The 22,717-nt window shown below is 30.6% G+C and overlaps 1 protein-coding gene across 1 annotated transcript in view; it reads right to left on the minus strand.

The window, feature by feature from the left end:
* Positions 1-22,717, minus strand: part of ras (Inosine-5'-monophosphate dehydrogenase ras) — a 44,547-nt gene that overhangs the window by 1,244 nt on the left and 20,586 nt on the right. Inside the window, exons 10-13 of the mRNA XM_035362460.2 lie at positions 20,164-20,307; positions 13,165-13,318; positions 8,472-8,615; positions 4,342-4,425 (exon numbers count right to left, since the gene is read on the minus strand). Of these exons, the coding sequence (XP_035218351.1) occupies positions 4,342-4,425; positions 8,472-8,615; positions 13,165-13,318; positions 20,164-20,307 (526 nt within the window). The remainder of the gene's footprint in view (positions 1-4,341; positions 4,426-8,471; positions 8,616-13,164; positions 13,319-20,163; positions 20,308-22,717) is intronic.

A 22,717-nucleotide genomic window follows, 5' to 3' on the forward strand; every position in this document is an offset into this window, starting at 1 on the left:
CCTTCAGGGTTTTCATCAAAACTGGAACATAATTTTCCCATTCTCATAAATATAAAATTGGTCAACTCTGTGATGCATCTTGAACAATGTTCTCAGCTCAGTGATAACAGAGCTATATGGTTTGGTTTAACTGATTATGACAAAGCTCTCAAAGGCTATCTGCCTAAGAGGGTGGATGCCTTTGTGGAGGATTTTTTAAGAAAAACTGGTTTGTATACACATTACATATGTAGAAAACTACCAAAAAAAAAAAAAAAAAAAAACATGGAACTAGCCTATTCACCAACACTCAAACCATAGACAATACTACTAGTGTTTAGTGGATGGCCGCTGTTGGGTTAGACAGCTATGTGACTGATAAGTATATGCCATTTTCAATGAATATTTGAATGTCCAGCCATTTGAAAAACAATGCATCTCATGAGCTGTCTTACAGAACTTCTGTTATCTGTATTTCCACCACACTGAAGTGCATAATATATATATCTGACAGCTGGAGGCATTAGTTTGTATCAGTGAGTATCAAACCACACACCTTTTAGTTCATACATAAATACTTTAACAACTGGACTAAAAGCATACACAAAATCCTCTCAAATGTATACATGGGTGCTAAATAGACCTTACCTTTTCTGTCTGCAAGTAAGACAGAGCTAAGTTTGTGAACTACAAATGAAACTTAACACATCTGTGAAAGATAGCAACAAACTGGATATAAGAATGAAGACTGGCTTCGATATGAATGAGCCTTTTGTAGAGATGTACAGGAAAGGAGTACAGCTTTCAATGTGCAATTTGCATCACGTCCAATACATTACAATGATGGTAATCATATATTGCTAGAGTTGGAAAAGCCTTAGTTTTTGTTGGACTTTTTATTTGTCTTTGTATCCTATTGCTTTATCGAGTAACTTCATCGACTATTGCTTATTGATTGCTTTATTGTCTGTAAAGCATGTTCCTACGCTGGATGCTAAATCTGAGTTGATAGCTCGTATAATTTTTCACAAATTTGCTGCTTTTGACAAACTTATGTGACTAAAATCTATGTCTCTGTGATTTTGTGAAATTTTTCAAACTTCATCATTTCTCGTGTTACTTTTTCAGACTTTGAAATGTTTTAATACACTGTAAAATGCACACATAGTAATGTTAAAATAATTTATTAAAACTATTTTACAATAACTAGATAAATAAAAAATTTTTTAGGCTTAAATAGAAGTTTGTATCTGGTAAGCCTGAGATCACAGAACAGGTGCAAACTGTTTTCAGCTCCAGTTGCTGGTTTTTTATATGTTTGGTTGATTGCTTTGTTTATTCTTTAAAATTTGCCAATGATTCCACGCTTCAAATAAAGATGTCAGAGGATGCAAAAGATATCTGCTGTGTTTGCTTTGTACCCTCCCCACCCACACATATATGTAGCTCAGATATTTAAAAAATAAGAGGATAAGAGAATAAGAAAATGAATAGGACATTTAAAAATTTACTCATGGATTACTCATTAAAATTACTCATGGAATTTCACGAAAACAACAGTAATAAAAGGGAACTATAAAACAGTGTAAATCAGTTATAAACCTTAATACTAATATTGATGGTTTTATTACTTTATCAGTTTTGCTTTTAAGCCACTTTTCCCCGAATTCCAAGGTAATAATGAAGCGATTAATAGCCTGAATGCCATATACTAGGCACTCAAACAGATAAATGAAATCCTGAATTTCCTGATTATAATATTGCTAAGAACTAAACAATTGATATGACTAAAAAATCAAAGCAAAATGATTTTCTAATTAGCAACAGAAATTTACCATTGAAAGAATGGAGATTTTATTAGAAATCAGAATCTGATGAAGTTAAATAAGTCAAGCAAGCAAAATGGCAAACTTGTTGAAAAGCTTTAACAATTAAAGCAAAAAATAATGAATTGAAAAAAGAACTACAAACTCAATAATATTAGCATAAAAGCATTAGCATTCCAAATGTGAGGTAGTACTTACAATGGATATGAACAAATTCATTTAAAAATAAAAGCATAAATTAAAACTAAGAAATGAATGGATAGTTAGCAATATATATATATATATATATATATTTTTAATTTTGTCAAAAATAAGATAGCTAATTAAAACGACTAAGAATCAAAGTCTAACTTACAGAACCAAAGAGACCAAATTTGTGATGATGTCTTAGGTCATGAGAACACATTTAACAATGATATCTCCCCAAATCACCTGATCTCTGATGCTATGTGCTACTTTTTGTGATTTTTCTCCTGCTACTCTAATAGCAAAACTTCTAGCAACATTGCACTAAATGAGCTTTTTCTGTGAGTAAATAAGATAGCTATATCCTAATACAAGCATATATTTTCCACATATGATTGCTCTGGATACCATCTTCATCACCTTACCACCACCACAGCACAGATAACTGTGCTGTAACATACAGTTCCTGAAAAGGCAGGGACATACAACACAGATATTGTAGAACATCATCTGGTGCAAAAAGATTACCAAATCAAAGAAAGTGAGAGAGTTCAATACCATTGAAGTTCTTTCATTGTGCTATCAGACAGAATGCTGTTCAAGGCTGATGTCATGATGGAAATTTAAAATTTTCAGATATTAAGAGAAAGAAGAAGCGAGGAATATACTTTTATGAGATTGGAGCACATGAACTTTCAACTACATTAGATAATGTGCATAAAACTGTAAAAGATGACAGTTTCAATATATTTTATCCCTTTTCTTCCCCTCCTTTTAAGTTACTAGAATCTGCGATTTTGCATAATAAAACTTGATACATGTTATTAAAGAAATATAAAAACAGCACTTTCAGCCAAATTTGGTGCTTTTCTACTCTTTTCCGAGATTCAGTCTGTAATGAACTAGAGGAGCATGTAAAAGGTTGTTTTACTAATCTGCCCACAAGACAAAGTTATCTGCAATTGTTTTAAACAGTCTTAATTTTAAATTTACTGTTTCTGAAATTAATAAACATTATCTCTCATACTCAAGTTATTTCCTGCTTCAGTTCTCAATGATTTAGTAATGAGCCTAAATAACATGTATAACAAAAGTCTTTTGAATTTTAGATTACATGTCATAACTTTGAAAAATAAGCTTTAGAATCACGAAAAATAAAAGCTCTCAAAATATCAAGTATATAATATATGCATATACATGAATTAAGTAAAAGATTGAAGATTTGATTAACTAATCATTGTTTTTTCAATTATAAACTTCCCTCTCCATACTTAAGTCAGTAATCTACAAAAAATCACTAATTTGAGAAAAGTGTAAACACTTTGCATATTCATTTTATTAAATATATATTTTAAAGCACTAACTTATAAATTTTCATTTTGCATTAAACAATTATGTTATATGTAATACACATATACATACATGTACAGTTTGTATTGTTGATGACTGATTAATATACACCTGTACAATTACTGAGTCATTATTTTATCACATGAACATAACAGAGTTTTACTCAAAACCAAACTCATGTTAAATATTTATACTTCCCTATCTAAGCTGTTTGCTGTTTGTGTTGAAATTTCTGCATTTTTTTCTACTTGTATATGATTTTCCAAAAATTCAGAATCATTTGGATAAGAGACATATTTTTCACTTCAGAAACTGAATTATGACAAACTGGCAGAGTCAAATATTCTGCATGTTGTTTATTTTTAAGAACCTCTTGATTTTCCTTGTGTGAGATCAAAAAGCCCTCTTAAACTGTTATTTACATATAACTGCTGGAAAATTTTGAACAAATATTACATGAAAAAATGTAAAACCAAAACAAGGGGGGGTAAAGTCAAATTTACCGCATTTACTACTGTTCTATACAACTACAAAACTAAGATACAAAGTTGACAAATATGAAAAAAAGAAGTGTTAACATATACATCACTATGCGCTAGTGTGCAGCTTATATAAGATTGACATCACCAAATCATGCACTAACATGCGACTGGTAGCAAACATGTTATGTTAAAGCAATAATTTTGCTTATTAAGAATTTGGCATGGAGGTGAAAATATGTTAAGGAGCAAAGACTATTCAGTTGTCAATAATTCATTAAATGTAAATCAGATAATTATGAACAATGAAATTACATGAAATGGTGTGAATAAAACTTAACATCAAAAACACATATATTATTTTCCATATTAAAATTATGCTTAAAATTTCACAACATTTAAATTTCAACTTGCTTTTATAAAATTGTCCATCATTTATACATTGTTGAAAACTTAAAATGGAAAATCAGTACATTTCTAATGGATTATTACAGCTAAGAAAAAATAAATAAATCACTTACGAATGAAGTCCATGAACACCCCCTTCAGCTTGTGCAGAAACAGTCCTTTTCTCAAATTTCAAATCACCTTTATACATCATATCTCTGCAAAGTATAACATCAAAAAATTAGAAATTAAAGCAATTTTTTTGAAAAACAAACATCCGAGTGCTTAACAATAATGTTATCTAAAATACAGTAGAAAGTCTAAACTCTGGACGTCCATTAACCCTTTCTGGCATGCTACCTTTTAAGTCGGAGATTTGATATATATATAAAAAATAATTAAAAAAAAAAAAAAAAAAGGGTAGGCAGTCTAATTAGGCTTAGAGGAGTACATAGGTAAAATTTTGTGAAGATAGAACTTATGGTTTTAATTCTGTGGGTATGCCCAAAGTGGCACACTGATTGAATAGAGCTTCAAAAAGAGTGCTGAAATGAGCATTGTTGTCAATGAACTGAACGATGAGACATGGAGAAACAAAGAATATAGACTCTCAGCTGTCCTAGATTATCAGTGAGCCCAGTCTGGGCACACCTAGGGTTGACCGCTGGATTTTAGGCAAGACTTCAAGGTAAAAATTTAAAACTAATATAGAATAAAGAGATTAGAAAACAGCCAAAAAAATAACATGGACATTTCTTTTCAAACAATTCCTTTTATACCCTAGAAAAAATCTGGAAGATTTCTTTGAAAAATGAGGGTCTTAAAAAAATAAACATGGCTAAAATATGTGGACTAGTTTGTGTTGAGCTGCCACCTACTATAAATAAAGAAGATTCAGAGTAACCTATAAATTCTTTTTCACTCAATTTTTCTGTGCGTACAGAAGAACATTTTTAGGTGTGTCCAGACCGGACACACTGTGCCGCAAAGGCTTAATCGGAATGATCTAAAATCCAGACCTCAAAACCACCAACAATGTTTTCCTGGTAGGCTTTACGCATGGGCATTGAACCCCCCCTTCCGAGCACGATAAAACATCTGGAGAGTCTCAATTGTTAATTTCACTTCAACACTAAATAAAATAAATTGTTATTGAAGAAACAATCATTTTAGCATAAAATTGTAGATCAGTAATTTGGCTCCGTTGCTGTGTATCTCAAACCGAAACATTCCACATAGATACAACATTGATCTGATGCCAACCTGGCGAATCACTATTTTATACTTTGCTTTCATCACCACATATTTATCAAAACATGATAACTTGAGTAATGACTCATGTAGCGATGCCTAAGCAATTTTTTATTTTAGTAGTTGAATAATAAAGAAGTATGGTAACTTTTTATGTTGGCATTATGCTTGGCGATGATTGCAGATTTAAGTTAAATGCACTAAAAAATGTTGACGAGGAAAAATTTACCAAAAATTTCTTTCCATATGCTAAAAATAGATTTTATTGATGATACTTATAGACCCAAAGATTACATTCAGGGCTATTTGAATTAAGAATAACTGATTTGGTATTCACATATATCCAAGACCAGCAGCAGTGCTCATATGGCCGCACCGAGGTGCAGAATTTAGGACCCACATAGACTGCATCAGGCAGTAAGATATCTAGCGGCAGCCCTTAATAAGGCTTAAGTATATGTGGGAATTTATTTACTCAGAACTTTGATAAGCCTTAAGCATGTACAAGAAATAGACATAAGTATAATAAATAACTAATACAATTCAGGCTTAATTATCTAAGTGGGCAATAGAAGCAAGATAAAATTTAATGGAACAACTTATTGTTAGCCACCAAGCTCATGACGCATAGCCAAATATGTGTAGTGAAAGATAGCTAAATTTGATGATGATAGCCACTAATTTTAAAGGTTTTTGGATATCACAAAACAAAGGTGAAATTTTCCAGTTAGCGGATTTTGTAAAGAAATGTGAAGCGATAATAAATTATGACATAAAAGATGTTTTTTGTTGTGATGACAATGCTTCTCAATCATCAATCAATTAATGAATGAATGGCGAAATCTGTAGTATGGTTCTAGATCCAGAAAATACCGCTACTGATAGTGCAGAAAAAGGTACGGAAGTTACTAAAAATGAGAAAATTTCGATTGACAAGTTAGTTAGATTTTTATTTTTGAATACTAGTTACACAGTAAAAAGTCTGTTAACATGGCATAATAAATGATTTGGCATTATCCATAATCCTATATATATATAACAGGAGTGCTACCTGATGAGGCTATAAGTGTACTATTAGGAATTCTATGAGAAGTATATGGCATTTGCTTCAAACCAACATAATTATGGCTGAATATTACATAGCAAAATCCTGTCAGAAGACATAAAACTATCAATAGTCTTACAATTAATCATTCTAAGCTTCTGGAATCAATCAAAGGACTTTCAAGCAATTGCCTAATCACACTTTCAAGAAATAAAATTTACTGAATAAACTAAGGAAGCCAAAGAGTAGCGAGCTGTCGTAAACTGCATTGGTATGAAAAGAAGTGGAAACTGATGAGAAGGTTCAACTAATATTACTTAAGCCTGCCAAAGTAGGAAACATTTTTGTGAAATTTACACAGAGTAATACCACAAAGCAGTAGAGAATGATTGAATACGCATATAATTTTCATTAATGTTTTGATAAAAAGGTAAATGGACTTTCAAACTCTGAAAATTCTTCAAAACAATGATAATACAGTGAATTCCAAAACACTAAATGATTAAGAATAATAAATTATACATATTTTGTAATTATCTTCTAGCATATTTTAAGTCATCAAATGTGTTTGTAGGGTTACTCAACATAAAGCTTTATTAAAGTTTCATATTGCAGTTACATTTACAAAATTATTTCTGCTGCATTATTTTGAGAAGTCTAATGCTTTGATAATGCAGCATTATTGGAGTCCTGAACTTGATGGACTACTTATTTGATTGTGTCAAATACGTTTTTCAAGTTAAGTATTTATAATTCTAAAAAGAAGAAATAGGATTAACATTTTTTTTAATTCAATTAATGCCTTATGTAAATGAAAGACTGCACAAAAAAATAAATTATAACATTAAAAATATAGTAAAAGCTTTCTTATTAAGTACTTGGGCTAAGTAATTAGTTATTCTTCATAAAATATTTTTTTACAACACTAGGTATTAAATTTACATCTTAAGTTATTTTAAATATTTTTATTACCTTGAAGTGGTGATGGCACTTTTTTGTTAGTGATAAAATCCTATCGATTATTAATAAAGATTAGAAACATGGAAATATGTGTTTGCCAACTAGAATGCATATTAAGATCTTTTATTCATATTTAATATTACAAATATGTGTTTCAGTTCAACATAATGAAATTAATTATTTAAAAAATATTTCATACGTTCTTCTCAGTAACATTTTACAACAAGCATAATCACATAATAAAATGTTTCTAATACTCTAAAATACATGACTGCAAAATCTAACTATATTTCTCCTGTACATTATAATCTGCACCAAAATTGAATATTACAATGATAAAATTTCATATAACATAGATTGCATGCTTTTGTCTGTATTTTCTTTCAAAAGGTAAAAACATTTTTTAATACTTCAAACATACTTAATTTTCTAATACTAATATTTTTATGTTTATACAGTTTTACAATGAAACAGAAAATACATAATTGATAAATCTTTTTTTCAGGAGATGGGGCAAAATTTACTTTTTAATTTATTCAATAATATGAGTTTAAGTTTTAAAGTTAGCAATAACACATATTATTTAATAAAAACATTCTTTCATATGCTATAGACTGCAATCTAAAATGTCCAACTGCACTTCCTTTCCTTTTAAACTTTTATATCATGTACTTATATACCATTATCATATTATCATGCCTTGATCCTACTCTAGTTTTGAGTGATATTTGATACTTATTCATCCTTTATTTTGATACAAAATTTGGAAGGAAAAAAGAAATCACGGTGCAGAATATATGCAAAATGGCCAAGACTTCACTTTCTCAGAAGTCATTGCTAGTAATATTTCTGCAGTCTGAGGCAATATAGAACTAGCTATCTGTTTTGGCTCAGTATTTGAAACAAAATCGGGAACGTTATAGTTTCATACATTTGGCAACTAGGGTAATAAGCATAACATTGAGATACTTGATTTTATATAACTATATAAAGTACTAGACAGTATACCGTAATATTTGCAGGCTTCTTGCTCCAATATCCTGACATCCATATTTCATTCCTGTAATGAGATATGGCATGAATCGATGAATTGATCCTTTATCGGGTATTGTGCCAGATACACCTTGGGCTACCCTTACTTTATCTTGATCCCTGGAAATATATTATAAACCTATAGAACTTTAAAACAACTGACATCATTCTTAATATATTCAGTTGCTAATAAATCTTTGCACTAAATATATATCAATATATTAAATTTTAGAGATTGTTAAGATACAGATAGCATTAAAATTACTGAAAATAGCAAAAGGATTTTTAATAATAAATTATTAAAAATAAATATTGAAATTAAATATTGAAATATAAATATTGAATAAATTATTAAAAATAAATATCAAAAAATAAATTTTTCATGAATAAAGTAAAGACAGCAGTTCAATTCCAAGATCACCTTATTAATGATGAGAGCAGATCTGAGATAGTATTTTTATATATATCAGAGTTCCCAATAATAAGTGAATATCAATAAAATAATTATAACATTAATTCAAAATCATGATTATTGTGGCATAAAATCATAGATTTATAGCGTTAAATGTTCTGCCGAGTGAGAAACAGAAACAGTGCAAGATCAGTACAGTATGGTGTTTTCACAATGCAAGTGTCAAATTCCAGTTTTCTCTTAAAAACAGTGAAATTTTTAATCTGTTATTTTAATGCTATTATAAAAACATTATTATATCCATTAAAAAGTCACAAAAATTATAAATGATAAAAAAATTGACATTATACAACTTTAAAGCTATGAAAGAGGTGATGAATCACCAATGCTTTTGTATGTTGGATTATGGATAATGCCAAATCACCAACGCTTTTGTCATATAGCAACGCATAATGAAAGAATACAGATTTAATAAGAGTTTAATGCAATAATATGCTTCAAAATTGCTGCCTTTTCCGTAGAAAAGACTGAATCTGTTCATTAATATGGCAATAGCTGAGAGAAAGAATCAAATTATAATGAAAACAAATAAACCTGAACCTAGAACTTATGGAAAATGTGAAATTTCTACAAAAAATTGAAATTTACAAATTTGATAAAAATTAAGAAATATACAGAAATATTTACAAGCATGGAATTATCATTTTACCTATCATTAGTATGCTTGTGTTTCATTTCTTTAACCCTTTGCGACACGCATATTTAAAATATATTTTAATCTTTAAAAAAATGCCTTAGAATAAGTCAGATGGACTTACTTAAGTGCCTTTAAGGCTTGAAAAAAATTCTGTGCTTTTATTTTTTACGGGGGAAGGTGGGATACCATTTGTCCCACCATGCAACTAGCACATGTCTTATAGCATATTGGTGTATAGCAGGGAAAAAAAATCATATGTGGAATGAATAAACAAAATAAAGCGTGCATTCTAAAATATTCATAATAAACACACTAAAATGCATTTTGTACTTATTGCATATATGCATGACTTGTAAAATTTTGAATATGCACATTTTACATATATATATTTAATATTTTTAAATTTTAAGAACAAAAGAAAATATTTTCTTGAATATTATTTTAAGATTAAAATTTGATACACGTACAAATGATACTAAATAAAATATTGAAATTGGCACTTGATTCAAAAACATTTATATATGATTAAAACTGAAAAAAAGTCATTTTTCATGAAACTTTGAAAAACATGTTGTTTCATTCTTTTGTAAGCATAGAGGCACTTCACATGTTTCACATATCCAAAATGTTCGTTGTTTTTCTCTCGATGTGATGCGATATGCACGTCTTTCTCCTGCTCGTTCACTTTGGCATGTGACTTATATTTTTTAGTCTCTTTTCTGGTTGTACGAACGAGTTTTTAGTTTTTATTTGAACTGGGGATTTCAGTTTTCTTTTCTGCTCTTTCTTGCCTGCAAGTGCCATTAGACCTTCTATAACTGAGAGAAGAAAATCTTTCATTGTGTTTACATCATGATCGGGTTTGCGAACAAACTTAAATAGAATAAATGCGTTTACTACACTCTCCTCTAAAAAGTAAAAAAAAAAAAAAAATCATGTGCCACCATTTCTTGCTTTTGCAGTCTATTTCATATAGTCCTTTCAGTTGCTCAATCAGTCGACATATCCCATGTTCTTATCGTATGAAATAACGCTGTTTGGACACAGTACTTTTTTTGTCTTTCCATCTCGTTCTTTTCTATTAATTTCTTTCATTTCAGTTGCCTTTTCCAAGGAAGACAGGATAGAAACGGATCTTTTATCCTTCCATTTTATGCAATAAATTGAATCATCTCTAACTGAAAAGTCTATATATTTTCTTGACATAAATTTGTGGGTAGATACTTCCGATTCATATTTACAGTGCCACATGCATAGATGGGTCTGTGTCTTTAAAAAGCGAAACAAATTATAACTACTTTCCTTTCTTCTTCAGCAATAACTTCAACCTCAGCTATTCTCTCCTGGATTTCAATTTCATCTGAATCAGAACTGACATCTGAAGCATTTGAGTCGCAATCGGATGGCAATTCAGCAAAAAGATCCAAAGCTTCCTGTGTTGTTAATTTTTTTCTAGATATTTTAGCACATCAGAGCATACAACGGATGTAAAAGCGTGCGCAATCACGAAAAAAGTACATGCAAAAAGAAAAGAAAAAATAATCGTGAGTGCTGCCATCTATTGAGCGGAAATTCAAGTGTGTGATGGGACAAATTTTAACCCACTTATTTTAACTGCAAAATTAATGTTATAAAATATTGAATCCAATTAAGATTTTTGAAAATAAAATACCTTTGAATATTAAAAAGAATCATGCATATCCTAAATTGTATACCAAAATGTTTAAAATATTGAAAAATGCGAGATACATGGATATCACTCTTGTGATCCTATTTTGAATATTTTTTGCTTATAAACTGAAGCCCTGGTATAGTAGTGACATCTACTGAGAAAAATAATAACTAAAATAGATTATTTTTAAAAGATTAGAAAATTTCTAATGGAAATTGCTAACTGAGAAAATAAATATTAATTAGGTGGGACATATATTGACCCACCATGCCGCAAAGGGTTAATGAATTTTTTGTATATAATATACTTGATAAATAAGGACTTTTACCATAAAGCATCATTAGTAATTAATACAGAAAATCTCTTGAGCTAGATTTTGATAACTGCAATTGTCAGATGCAAATGAACTTGTTCATTGTTTATCCTCTTTGAGTAATAGTATACATTAGTCATGAATACTACACCTTTGAGTTAAATATAAAGCAGCAATAATACAACCTAGTAATTTCTGTTGCAATGATAATTTTGAAAGATACAATAAGACCCCGCTTAACGCTGTTTCGTTTAGCGCTGTTTCAGTTTAGTGCTCTCTTATTTCAACCTGGGGATTCCCCGAAATTGTACACAGCGCTAGGTTTCCAAATAACATATCCAAAACAGTGTAGTTGTGTTTCTTGTTTGGTGCGGTGCTGTACGGACGCATTTTTATCATTTGAAACATTTGTTGACATTATTGTAAGTATAAATTTATATAATACTATAATGATTAATACAGTGACAAATATTATGATCTTTAGTTTTTATCATGGGTGGATAATAAAAAACAAGAAAAGAAAGCAACCAAAAAAAGCATTTCACTGGAAACTAAAATGAAAGTGATTAGAAGATTAGATTCTAGTGAACGTCAATCTCAAATTAGTACTGCATTGAATTTGGCAACTTCAACAATAAGGACAATTCTTAAGAATAAAGAAAAAATACTATCATCGGCAACTGCAACTACGTCAAGCTGTGCAACTAGAATTACCCATTCTAGAAATAACATTATAGAAGAAATGGAAAAACGACTGTCTATATGGATTGACGACGAAATTGAATGCAATATGCCATTAAGCTAATCTATCATAATGCCTTCTTGACAAAAAGGCACAAAATTGGAAACACAGAATAGACTGAATGATCTGACTGAGAATTATATTTGTTTTTATAAGTATATTCGTTTATATTGTTTTTATTTTTGTAAAAAATAAATGTTTGGTTTTATTTTTATTAAAAAATATTAAATTTAATACCTAACCAATTTTCTATCCATCTTCCCCTAACCCCATTATTTACATGTTAAGATAGCCTCGTTTAGCGCTGTTTCGCATTACGCTCTATTTTGATGGAACGTATCCCCCGCGTTAAGCAGGATCTTACTGTATTGTGAATGCAAAGTCTGTTGTCTGAGTGCTAGTAGTAGAAGCACTCAAGCAGCAAAACCACTGAATTAGATCTGAAAGAAGTGCAGCTTGTTCCCTTTTCGCATGACAACAATGCAAAGTCATACACAAAGCAAATCAACATATGATTTCACATTTATCATACCCTTTTGCAGCTTAGATTTAGTATCATCTAATTCTTAATAATCCCTCTAAATATGCTAAAGAATAAACATTATTTTATCTCAGTTACAGCATGAAAATGGCTCAAAATTTTTCACAAAAAGAATGAAAAAGTATATAGTATAGCTTGAAAAATATGAATTAGTAAATGAAAATAAATGTTTAAAAGAAATGATTTTAATAAAAGTTTATTATTTTATCCTGAATTTATTTTATACGACTGGAGACCTTATTTATCAATAACTCCTCATAACACATTACACACCACAAAACTACTCACTCACCCAGCAAAATAACGATCTCGACTCCCTTGACCTTGCTTGGAATCCATTGCATCAAGTGATCCCATTCCTCGGAATTTTTTTAGACGAACTCCATCCGAGTAAAAATAATCTCCTGGTGATTCAGTTGTTCCAGCCACCAACGAGCCCATCATAACTATAAGATATTCAAATTAACTCTCCAATTGACATAATATTTACATAGTACAGAACTAAAACAATGTATTCAAAATAAATCAACGAAGTTCTTAGAATTGCAAATACATACATTTTTAGATACTGGACATGGCCAGCTTGTGAACTATAGTCATGACCAACATGTACCTTTTTGGCTCCTTGTATGTAGCTCGCTTTGCAATTTTTACATGTTCTTTGCAGTGTTTCTAAGCTTTATTTCTGAAATTTCATTCCAACATAAATTGTTCTAAGACATAGTTTTTTAATAATCAGTATCTTTACTTTTACATTATATTTACATAAATTCAAATTACAAACTGTGCACTATTTTTGCAATTTTAACAATAATACTGAAGTATTAGTTTAAAAAAAATGTGAAGGCTCTAGCAGAAAAATATACACATTTGCTATTATATTTAATGATATTCCTTATTTTTTTAACTTTTCAAATAGTGGTACAAATATGTTTACTTGTAACTTACAATAAAAGAAGCAATGCACATCTAACACTCAAATTTGCACTTAATGGATTAATCCTTTGCACTTGATGCCTTTTTCGCTCTGATGAACCAGCAACCCGAGATGATTTTCTACATATTTAGTGAATTTCTTAAAGCAAACTTAAAATGATTTCACATAAAATTTAAAGAAATCTAATGGTTCTTTTATGTCTGGAGATACTTGCAGTGCTGCGGGTCTTTTGCCGGATACCAGCAGTATTCTTTGCAATATTTCTTCCGATTCCATGCAAGTTTTCAATTCTTAATTTTCTGTGTCTTTTATGGAATTACTGTAGCCTCTACATTCACTACCTAATATCCTGATTTTTCAGCTTCTTACACCTCTTACTTCATCACTATCCTCAACACAACTTATCTGCTCTCCATTGTCAAGTAGTTTATGCATAGATGTAATTTCATTCTTCATTATCAGAAAATGGAACTCATCTTCATTTGAGTTGATTCCTTCTATGCTTACTGGACTCCATAACACTAAAAATAATATTAGTATTGCCACAACTGTTGAGTTCAAACCAACATCCAAAATCCATATATAATAATAAATCTAAAAAAACATATTTAAAATTAAAGATAGGTCAAACTGAGTGATGATCGAGATTTACATCTCAAGTGCAAAAGGAATTTAAAAGCAATTAGTTATATGATTTACAATTTTACCACTACCTATTAATCCTCATGTTTTTATGCATACCAGAGTTGCCAACTCTCCTGATTTTCGACCGCTCTCCTGCCAACCCGATTTACAATATATTTCTTTCGACTTTTTCTTATTCTTAAAATTTCTCACGATCTTTATGAAACTTGGCTTAATACTTCGTTACACACACACACACACACACACACACATGTTTGATACACACATGTTTGATATACACACACATGTTTGATACACATATATATATAAAGTGATTTTGAACGTCTGAAAGCAATTGAATTTTCTCTAGATTATATCTAAAACAAAACCTTGCAAATCAGATGAGAACTTCTGCTTTGTGAGTGAGAGCATATACGTATCCAGAAACGTCGTTCACCAATGGACATCGAGCTTCACTGCATGTCATCTGGCATATATTAGCCAATGAGCACAAAGCAAGCTCAAGGCTGTTATTTGGATGTTCTTTAGCTATTTCGTTCATCTTGTCCTGAGTTGTGTGAGTGCATGTGCCTTCGGGAAATAGTTTTAGAAATTATCATCTTTTGTTATGTCTGCGAGAAAGTTGAGATACTCGTGTACGCTTAAAAAATTGTACACAGTTGATTTTCTTTCCATTATTTCCTCAAGGAAATGTAATAACTTTGCAATGTGTACTGTCCATCATTGCGATTTTTTGATTTCGCATGGTGGAAAGGCAGATATTCTCAAACATGTGCGTACACAAAAACACAAGGACAACATGATTTGTTTTGAAAAAAATGAAAAATTAAATTTTTTTCGGAAACAAAGGACCAAAAAGTTATTAATGCAGAATGTCAGTTCTCTGCCTTTGTACTGAAGTGCAACCTGCCACTGAATGCATCAGATCACACTGAAGCTTTATTTAGAAAAATGTTTCCCGACAGTGAAGTCGCTAAGAAATACTCACGTGCAAGGACCAAAACAGGTGCAATTGTTAAAAAAGTGGGTTTGAAAAATAAATCTACAGTTATTGATTGCATTAAAACAGCTTCGTTATGCCTCTCTACGGATGGAAGCAATAATACAGATTCAAAACTGTATCCAATTGTTGTTCTTTTTTTTAATCCAGAGTCTTCAGAAATTGAATGCAGTTTACTTTCTGTCTCCACTTTAAAAGGACATTCGACAGGCTTTAATATAGCACAGCTTTATTAAAACTTTAAAAGAAAATGCAGTCCCTCTGGATAATTGCTCAGCACTTGGTGCCGATAATGCACCGGTAATGGTAGGCTTGAAGATTGGTGTTGTAGGGATCTTAAGAAAGGAAAATTCAAATTTGCAGATTATGAGGTGCACCTGTCACCTTTTAAATTTAGCAGCTGAAAAAGGGGCAGCTTCTTTACCAATAAATGTGCATGAACACATTGTTGATATTTATTATTATCTTGAAAGGAGTTCTAAAAGGAAGGAAAAATTGAAACAGCTCCAACAGCCGCATAATACTGAAATGAGAAAAATTTTGAAACATGTGTGTACACGCTGGCTGTCTTTAAAGAAATGCTTATCTAGAATCCTCGATCAATGGAACCCCCTTCTTGAATTTTTTAAAGAAGTAAATGCTTTGAGCATTAAGATAAAAGGCTCTATTGAAAGTTATAAAATACCTAAAGTAAATGGCTACTACTTTCATTGTTAAAATTAGGTTTGAGAAAAATAAAGTAATTTCTGCACCATTCAACTGCCAGTTATCAAAATAATACTGCAAAATATAAGCATAAAGCTCATACAAATTTATTTCAAAATAAAAAATTTGCTCAACAGACATAACATTTTCCGATTACTGTAAGTTTATCTTGTGAAGAACGAATATTTATGTTTTTTTCTTCGGACCTTAACAAAGCTTTTTGCTTTATTTCACAATTCATTTTGCGATCATTCAATGTTCTTAACCCAGTTCTAGAAAGTAGAATCCCATTAATTCATGTTTTGTAATGATTGATTTATGATCTGTTTAAAGACATTTTATCAATGTTTGTAAAACCAGTCTGTGTTTTGTCTTGTAATTCTATATATGATGTGATTTATGGTGAAATAAAAAATCAGAAGAAAGATGCAGATTTGGTAATAGGAGCTGCAACTACAAAAGTAGTGGAAGAACTTTCAGAAGAAGATAAAAATAAGTTTTATCTTCATGTTAGAAGTTACTTCTGTTGAGTATGTGATTACATACTATATAAATTTCCAGTCAACAATGAAGTGAGTTTGCATGATAAAGTTGCTGATGTTTCTGCTCTAGCAAATGCATCTTTTTCTGATATAAGGTACTTTTTGAACAGATTTCCTGTGTCACTTCATTTAGTCATGAAAGATGATGACATTGATGTTGCCACTGATAATACTGCAGTCACAATTTTGCAGTTTACAATTTGAAAACTTGGATTAAGTTATAAAATCAGCTAGGATTGACATCCAGTGGAGTTTAATTGCAAAACTGAAAGGTGCTGATGGAATTTTAAAATATAGTAAACTGTTTAGAATTATGTTGGCCATCCATTTAAAGTCAATTCCCCATAGCAATGCACAGTGTGAGTGGATTTTCAGTGTTGTTGCGAAAACAAGGACTAAATTTAGATCTAATATTAGTGATGACACATTAGAAAAACTTTTATTAGCGAAAGCAGGCCTACGTGGCAATTGCTATGAACAAAATTAAGAAGTTTCTTTCTTAACAAAAGCAAAATAACATTCATACGAAAACTAATTAAAATGTTTTTTTTTTCCCTTAAACGATGCAAGTAATAAAAATATTTTTTATGTGTAAGGTATTTTTGTGTTGCTTGCATTTAAGAATTAGTAACTATTTAAAGTTAATTCATTATTAAAAACTAGATTTTTTTCATTTAAAAAGTCTTTTTAACATTGTGAAAAATCTCCTGATTTTTGAGTGTCATAGGTTGGCAATTATGCTACACTATTACACAGAAGTGATAGTGACCTTATTTCAAAAATCCTGAAAACTTACCTTAGAGTAAAAATGAGATTAATTTCAAATAGCTCATAATATTAATGTAATACACAAACATATATACACACACACACAACTTCTCAAACAATATTACTTGCTGTGAGAAAATTATAGTGTTGGTGTTGGTGTATTTAATTATGGCAAAGCACACTAGGGCTATCTGCCTAAGGGGAGGGATGCCTTCATGGAAGACTTTCTAAGGGAAACTGGCTCGTATACACGTTACACATTGGGAAAACCACAAAAACACCCATGCAGCCAGCCCATTCGCGGGATTCGAACCTCGGACCGAACTACCAGTGTTTAGCGACTTTACCGCTCCGCCACTGGTGGGCCTGAGAAAATTATAATGCTTTCTAATTTGTTAAATATAAAATTATTTTATTACATCCATTCATGAAGTTACTTTTTTTGATTCAATATTTTTCAAAATATTTGCTTAGCTTGCATTTCAACGGAAATAGGAATTAAATTCTGGGAAATGTTGTGCTAAAACTTTCCTTTGCTAACAATTGAAAGTTTAATATGATCAGCAAGCCATTTTGATACAGACAGTGACTTTTCTCTTAGCCATTCAAGCATTAAGATTAGAACCCAAAGTAAACACTTTCACATTTACAAAAGTAGGAAATGAGAAACTACTACTAGGAAGAGAATGGTTTATGGAATGTTAAAGATTTGAACAAGCTATCCAGCTACTCAATAAATTATCTCTAAAATCTTTACATTAGGTCCTTGTAAGGGATTTTATGATTAAAAAATTTCACATGTATCTTTGTTTAATGAGAATAAATAATATTTCAGTCTTCACAGCATCTGGACTCTTAATGTTCAAGGATGTTCTGCTTTCTATCATATCACTTGTGTAATTTAAATTATCTTTTAACAGCGGATTCAATGAAGAAAGCTTAAACATACTTAAGTTTGTTAATCCTGGGTAATTCTGTTTTCCATCATCTTTTTAGGCTGAATACGTCAGCCCCAAAATTTACAGCATCAGTTTTCTGTTCAGTTGCTTCTGTACATATATTTGACAGTTTTTAACTTTTTGGTGTAACAGAAATATTTTTACATCTGAAATTCATTCAGCAAGCTATAGGCTAAACTTATAAAATCAGTGATAGAAGTTGTTTCAAGACCGAAAACAGGGTTTGCTCCACTAAATTTGATAAAGACAAAATTTTTCAAGGATATTTTTTTCATATAACCAGTTTACTCTGAATACGTCTCTACTAAATTATATTTATTTTATTTATCTATATTAAAACTCCATTTTTAATGAATTTACCTTTTCAGAATTCCTCTTAATATTTGCATTCTCTGCACCAATGAAAATCAATCAGGAAATTAGTTAAGATTAATCATTCATGGATGATAATCTCAATTCACAATGATTGCATGTCCATAGAGAGACATGGTACACAGTTTCAAACACAATACATAACAATGATTATGGATGCATGCAATTATCCAGATGCAGAATTTTTGGGCTTAAAAAAAGTAAAAAATCTGGAATTCCAGTTATATGCAGACTCCAATCACTCCTGCTATTAAAACGCTCATGCAGCCAGCTCGTTGAACGGATTCAAACTTCAGACCAAACTACCAATGTTCAGCGACTTTACCATTCGGCCACTGGTGGACAAATATTAGCTAAAGAAGCGTATGTTGAACAAAAGAGTTACAGTCTATGATCCCTAAGAATGCACTGACTGAACAAAGCTAACACATAGGCCCACCGGCTAGTCAGCAACATTTCGGCATGACATCACGAATTTATTCATGGCTGGCCAGCAGTATTTCGGCATGACACAAGTGTACTCACGGCTGGTTAACTATAAAATACAACATCACTGTTTACTTAAATAATTTTTTATTTAAAAATTGTTGTGCTGATTTTAAAATAATACAAATATCTACCAGTAACTCTTCAATTTACCTGAATTCTAATACACTGCATCTATTCGCATAAGTTAGGCTATGCCAATTATATACACATTCACAGCGTGTTATGTAATACATTACAGTTATTGAATTTTAATTCATGAAAACTGAAGTTGGTAGTCTGGAATTTACAAATGTCATTCTTTAAACAGAAATACATATTATGCATAATTAATAGTTTATGATCTGTCAAGAATGCAACCCAGGTACTTCATAGTGAAAAGGACTTCACTCCTTTAATAAGAAAATTCATTGCTCCCAATAAGTATCACCATGTTACAAAACATCAACCAACTTCTAACACTTTCTTCTATGAGAATTGCCAATTGGCAAAATCTAATATGTGCAGTAATAAAATTCTTGTTTTTTCCAACTACTAGTAAAAGATTTTTTTAATTTCAGATTAAGCAATTTTTCAAGCATCTAATGTACCTGTATATTAATATAACAAACTTTCTCATTTCTATCATAGCCTGTATAAAATGCAGTATATTACTTTAAGCATATAAATAACTTATCGGTAAAGAATGGTAGTTAATACTATACTCTGCTTTTCTTAACAACTGTGCACATATATAAATTTAATCAAAAATGACATACAAAAACAAAATTATATTTTATAAAAAATTCACGGTGAAGTTCTACAACCAGCAGTATATATATATATATATATACACATCTCCAAAAGGTAAAATATGCATGAATGCTTTAATACTTACCAGTTGAAGCTCCAAGAGCAAGTGCTTTGAGAATGTGACCAATAGATTTGATGCCTCCATCGGCAATAACAGGAACTTTATGCTTTTTGGCATATCGGGCAACTTTATAAACAGCTGTTCCCTGAGGCCTTCCACAAGCCATTACTGAGCAAAAAAGAAAACAAGTTTTTTCCATTTAAACCAAAGAATCTTCCTTCTGTAAATCCTTCTGTAAATACTAAGACTAATTATGGAAAATAAGTCAAATACAGACCATTTTACCAACACTGAAAGTATTATCATAAATTAATGTATTTTTTGTATGGCTAAGTGTTTATTTATTTACTTATTTTGTATATTTTATACAGTAATTACATTCCTTTTAGCTTATTTTATTTAACCTTGAATTTGTAGTCACTTATTGTGTTTGTACACTTCATGCATTATTTCATATAGCTTTCAATTCTGAGTGAATGCTAGAATTGCAACAATAAGCTTATTCTTGAGTGGCATGATCACCTTTATCCAATTCTGAGATTTTCTGCCACTTAGAATATATTAGCTTATAATTTAAAATATTTTGCTTTTTTTATTTTCTTTGGACTTGATAATGTAATTATCATCCTAATTAATGGAAGTTTATGAAACAGGAATAAAAATAAGTTATTATATGAATTTAGCTATTGGCATTGTAGTTAGCATCTTAATTAATGGAAGTTTATGAAAACAGAAATAAAAATAATTATACAAATTTCGCTAGTAAATAAAGTTTAAATACAGGCCTACATGAGCAGATTCAAAAAGCTGTGATACTCAAAGGGTTAAGGAGAACTGAAGAAACAGACTGAAGGTTACATACTGTGCCATGGCAATTGACAGATTCAAAAAGCTGTGATACTCAGAGGGTTAAGGAGAACTGAAGAAACAGACTGAAGGTTACATACTGTGCCATGGCAATTGACAGCACTAGAAAGTTTCAGGAAACATGTTTCAGAAACCATAGGAATGATTTCCCCTCTAACCCCGTAGAAGGCCCTAGTAGTGCTACTCCTCTACCTTCAGAGCAGTAGCATAAAGTTGCACTAGAATCCAAGCCACTTCAGTTCAGATTTTATGCAGACTTGGCTATTTAGCTTATAAGGTATTTTCACCTTCCTTTCTGCATACCTTCTTGGTGTAATGGTAGCACATCCGGCACGTATTTGAAAGGTCCAGGTTCGAGTCCCAGCAATGGCATTGTACATTTCTTCAATTTCCTGATGTTGAAAAAATTCTACATCACGAAACTGAAGTTATATATCAGTCTTTTTTAGTCTAAACTAAGTTCTGAGAGGGATTTTGTGACCTGAGATATTCATTATCCATTAAAGAAAATTTTAGCCATCCTTGAACTATTTTTAGCCGCTTATCTACAAGAATCTTATCTGCTAATCATCTCAAGTTAGAATTAAGTTTCAAGTTTTCCTGAACAGACCCAATTATTTTAGACCTTTGTGAATAAACAAATAGCACACATTAATATTTATTAGTTTCACTAATAAATATGTCCAAACTTTTGGACTTCTTCACAATAATTTGAAGTATAATAATAGTAATTATGTCTTTCAAACACAATGAGGAAGACAACCTAATTGCTTCAACTTATTACAAAAGAAATTTAAAATGTTTCTGATTTCATTACAAATGTTACAATATTAATAACAAATCGCAAGAAATTTACAAATTATTAAGGACAAATTTGGAAGCAAAGTGCAATCGTGGGGAAATGAGAAAAATGTAGAAAATGAAAATTAGCCTAACCATATGAAGAGATATCTAACTCTAATGTATAAGGCTTTTTACTAGAGTATGCAGATAAATCTTAACTGATGTAAGACTTTTCAAATAATAACAATTTATAATGAAAAGGATGCACAGCAATTAAACAAGTATTTAGTATTGTTCTTTGTGCTCTCGGTACATAATAACTTAAATATCCCTGCTAAACAGTTATCCCATTTTAATCCTTGTAATAAGCAGTGAGCACTTTATCAAGTCAGCATCAAACAGGAAAATCCACAAGTTTATTATTGCTATTGAAGGTGTCAAAAAATTATACAGTTAACAGTGATTTTTTAAGCAAAGTTTCTGGAAATTAATCAATATAAATGCTATATCAATATTGCAAATGCATTTAGAAACTTGAAACGTTTCCTGACTACTAAAGTATTTTATTATTTTGTAAGGAAAGCTATTTAAATTGTGTTCTACAAACACAGCATGTTAAAAGCAAAATTCAGTTTGCAGATACAACAACATAGTTTTAAAGTGTTACGAAACAACCCTGGTTTCCAATCTAGCTTAAAAGGAAGCATTAAAGAAAGATAAACTAAACCGTAAATTTAGCATTCTCTTTGACCTCTAGGAACTGATTTTTTTAAAATTATTTTTTAGTATATGATTTCTCTTAACACTTCATCCTGACAATAATCATAGGCTCTAGAAATAGGAATACCTCAGATCATTACATTAATAAGCCTAAAAAATATGGGATTATAGCTTATTATAACTGCAAAATATATTTCTTGAAATAGAT

The sequence above is a fragment of the Stegodyphus dumicola genome, chromosome 9 (genome assembly GCF_044657685.1).
Source record: "Stegodyphus dumicola isolate Sdum_Otavi_A_Nest chromosome 9, ASM4465768v1".
Classification (NCBI taxonomy): domain Eukaryota; kingdom Metazoa; phylum Arthropoda; class Arachnida; order Araneae; family Eresidae; genus Stegodyphus; species Stegodyphus dumicola.